Source organism: Nothobranchius furzeri, chromosome 9 (genome assembly GCF_043380555.1).
Source record: "Nothobranchius furzeri strain GRZ-AD chromosome 9, NfurGRZ-RIMD1, whole genome shotgun sequence".
In the NCBI taxonomy this organism is placed as follows: Eukaryota; Metazoa; Chordata; class Actinopteri; order Cyprinodontiformes; family Nothobranchiidae; genus Nothobranchius; species Nothobranchius furzeri.
The window spans coordinates 35021975-35025225 of NC_091749.1; the positions used below are offsets into that span (position 1 = coordinate 35021975).

The 3251-nt window shown below is 36.3% G+C and overlaps 1 protein-coding gene across 1 annotated transcript; it reads left to right on the forward strand.

Moving 5' to 3' along the window:
• Positions 1-371: 371 nt before the first annotated feature.
• On the forward strand, positions 372-2201 carry LOC107381234 (retinal cone rhodopsin-sensitive cGMP 3',5'-cyclic phosphodiesterase subunit gamma). Its single transcript, XM_015952810.3, has 4 exons — positions 372-505; positions 880-991; positions 1070-1107; positions 1184-2201. Coding segments are annotated over exons 1-4 (228 nt in total). The 5' UTR covers positions 372-504; the 3' UTR covers positions 1261-2201.
• The last annotated feature ends 1050 nt before the right edge of the window (positions 2202-3251 follow it).

The following is a 3251-nucleotide window of genomic DNA, read 5'->3' on the forward strand; positions in this document are numbered from 1 at the left end:
ACAGTTATGTAATCATTTATTATCCTCATCCTGTTAATCCTGACCAGACAAGCTATTTCACCACCTGGGTTTTATTTGATCTTTTTACTGCCTGACAGAAGAACAGAAAGATTTTTACACAATTAGAAATAAAACAAAATGTTTTAGTAGGCTTTGTTTAATTTTCATGAATTCAGCAACACCTGGAGTTTAAATGCTATGGATTAAATTTAAAAAATAGCAAAAAGGAACCATAATAATTATGCATTACTGAGTTTTAGCACTTTAAATTACAGGCAGTTGTAGATAAAATCAGATGGAAACCCTCCAGATCTGCAGACGAGAGGATTAGGGATTAATCTGAGCTCTGGGAGGAGTTTGATCCTTTCAGGTGCATAAAAGCAGGCGATGAGATGATGAGACTAAAGAAACCCTGCAGGAAGAAAGAGGACGCCTTCTTTGTCTTGCAGCTGCTTTTTTAGTTTCTCCTTTGCATAAATTAATAAATAATCCTACAAGAAAACAAGTAAGTTCATTTAAATATTAAATGTAGACATTCTAACCTTGATTTTTCTGAAGATTAACAATTCCAACTTGCTTTATTTATTAAAACTGTTAAATTGCATTTTCAGAACTTTAGTTCATTAAATAATTAACTTATTTATCTTTAGAAGGTCAACTTTAATGTTTATTAAAGCCGTTTAAATCTAAATTACTGACAAGTTGATAATTAGTCCAGATTGTTATAAATCATAGAAGTGATTTGAAGCTTTTTTTTCTTGTTGAGGGTTTAAAAAATGACTGAAATATAAAATGAGGTGCAGGTATATCTTATAGAAGAATAAATGTGATTGTGAGAAATAAGGAAATGAAACAGCATTTATTCGTTACGATCCAAAGTGCAGAATCTGAACCGATCAACAGTGGAAGACACCAAACCTTCTCCTGCAGAGCTGAAACTGAAGGAGAACCGTCAGTTTAAGAGCAAAGCTCCCAAACCAGGACAGAAAAGGTGAGTTGCATCCGTTTGGATTCAAACCAGCAACTTTTTAAGTAGAACATCTGTTTAACATGTTTGTTTGTGTTGAAGCTTCGAGGGCAGCTTGCCAGGGATGGAGGGCTTTGAAGGTGAGAATGATGCTCTGTCTAAAAATCCATCATGTTCAAAATATTCCTCACGGTCCTGCTCCACCTCTTCCTGTAGATTCTGGGCTGATCTGTCCGTGGGAGGAATTTGGTGACATGGAGCTGAGTGAAGTAGCTCAGTTTGGAACAGTCTAGAACCTCCAGAGGGATGAAGATTCGACCGGAGAACTTCTAAACATGCTGATGAAAATGTGTTTGCAACAAATGTTTCTACAGCAGCAAATCAGGATGCATCCATAAAACTGTCCTAATTTACATGATTCTGTAAACAACAACATGCTTCATAATCTCTGATTAGTAAGCATTAAAATTATTATGGAGACGAGACAAAAGTTTTACCTCCAGAAGGAAAAAAACATTCATTTATTTTTTTTCTTCTGATTTTTACATATTAGAAAAGTTTTGTAATAAAATTTCCCTGATCAATGAGTTTTCTGTGTTTCATTGTTAAAATTGGAAATCAGTCAGAGTCACATCCTAAATAAAAAGTAAACACGCATCAGAACTGCTGACTCACCATTTAAACTCTTTCTTTCCTTCTTCAACTTTCTTCCAAACATGTTTTTATTTTTCCTTCTTAATAAAATAATTTGGATTTTTATGTGTCTATATTTTTGTTTTTAAAATTGCTTGGTTGCATCAACAGCCTGCTGCTAGTCGAGGGCTGCGAAAAATCTCAGAGGGTCACAAACGGCCTTATAGATCTGCTCAGCTCCATGATTTCTGCAGACACACTATTTTGCATGTTATTTTCTCACACACCAAACATGGTCTCACATTGTTATGGAAACGTTACATTTGATTACCTTAGTCCTATTAACAGACCTATTAACTGAATGTCCTGAAAGCATTCACACACACACACACACACACACACACACACACACACACACACACACACACACACACACACACACACACACACACACACACACACACACACACACACACACACACACACACACACACACACACACACACACACACACACACACACACACTCTCTCTCTCTCTCTCTCTCTCTCTCTCTCTCTCTCTCTCTCTCTCTCTCTCTCTCTCTCTCTCTCTCTCTCTCTCTCTCTTATCCACACACTCAGAGATATTTACACTCACATGCCAGCAGTCAGCTCCTGTCATGCTTCCAACAGTCATGTTATAATCTCAATTAATTTGTCAGTAACAGCTGATCAAAGTTGCATTCCCAAAAATGGCACTTTCTGTTTTTTTTAAATATACACATTTAAGATAAGATGACCATATTTGATCTCACAGCAAGAATGCACAAACAGGAAGTGATTGAATGTCTGCACTAAAATAAAAGCAACAAACAGCATAGGATTTACTAAAAAAGAAATCCGAACAAACTTGTGGTCTCGTTGATTCTCACATTTGCATCCTTACATGGAAACTTTCAAAAACACACCTAGAATATAATAGCTGCACCAAAAGTGTGAAATTGGTTTTATTTCTTTTCAAATTCAAATGGACATTTAAAAAGACCCATGAAGTTAGTCAATTCTTGGAAAAGTGAACCTACAAAAATGTGCGCATCCAGATCCCTTTAAGCCATTTCAGTCAAGATCAAAGAAAGAGGAGCAAAACAACGAGACCCTTCACTTACGTAAAAAAGTGAGTGAAAGTCGACATTTTCATTTGTAATAAACACACAGTGATGCAACATTTGTGCTCCTGATGTGAAAAAAAAATAAAATAAAATAAAACCAGAGTTCTGAAAATAAATCCACCTGGGACACCAGAGTTGTTGAGATAAAATTTTCATGTTTGCTGCAATTAATGTTTTCATTATACTGAACAACTTCAATGCATTCCTGTCTTTCCTTGTGTATGGAAAATAGAAAAGCCTTTAGAGAAGCTTCCAAGCACCAGAACTGACCAAACAGACAGTTTGTAAATCCACACACTTCCTTTTAAACGCTTGGTTATCGAACATGACGCCATGTTTCAGCCATGTGTTGGGTATCCCAACACGGTCCAAATGTTTTAAACAAAGATACAGGAACAGCAAAGTGTTAGGTCACCAATTAGACCAGCGAGAGGCTTTTCCAACAGATGAACTCTTTCTGAGCCTTTTCCCATCTTCCACCACTTTTCTTTTCACCTCAGGT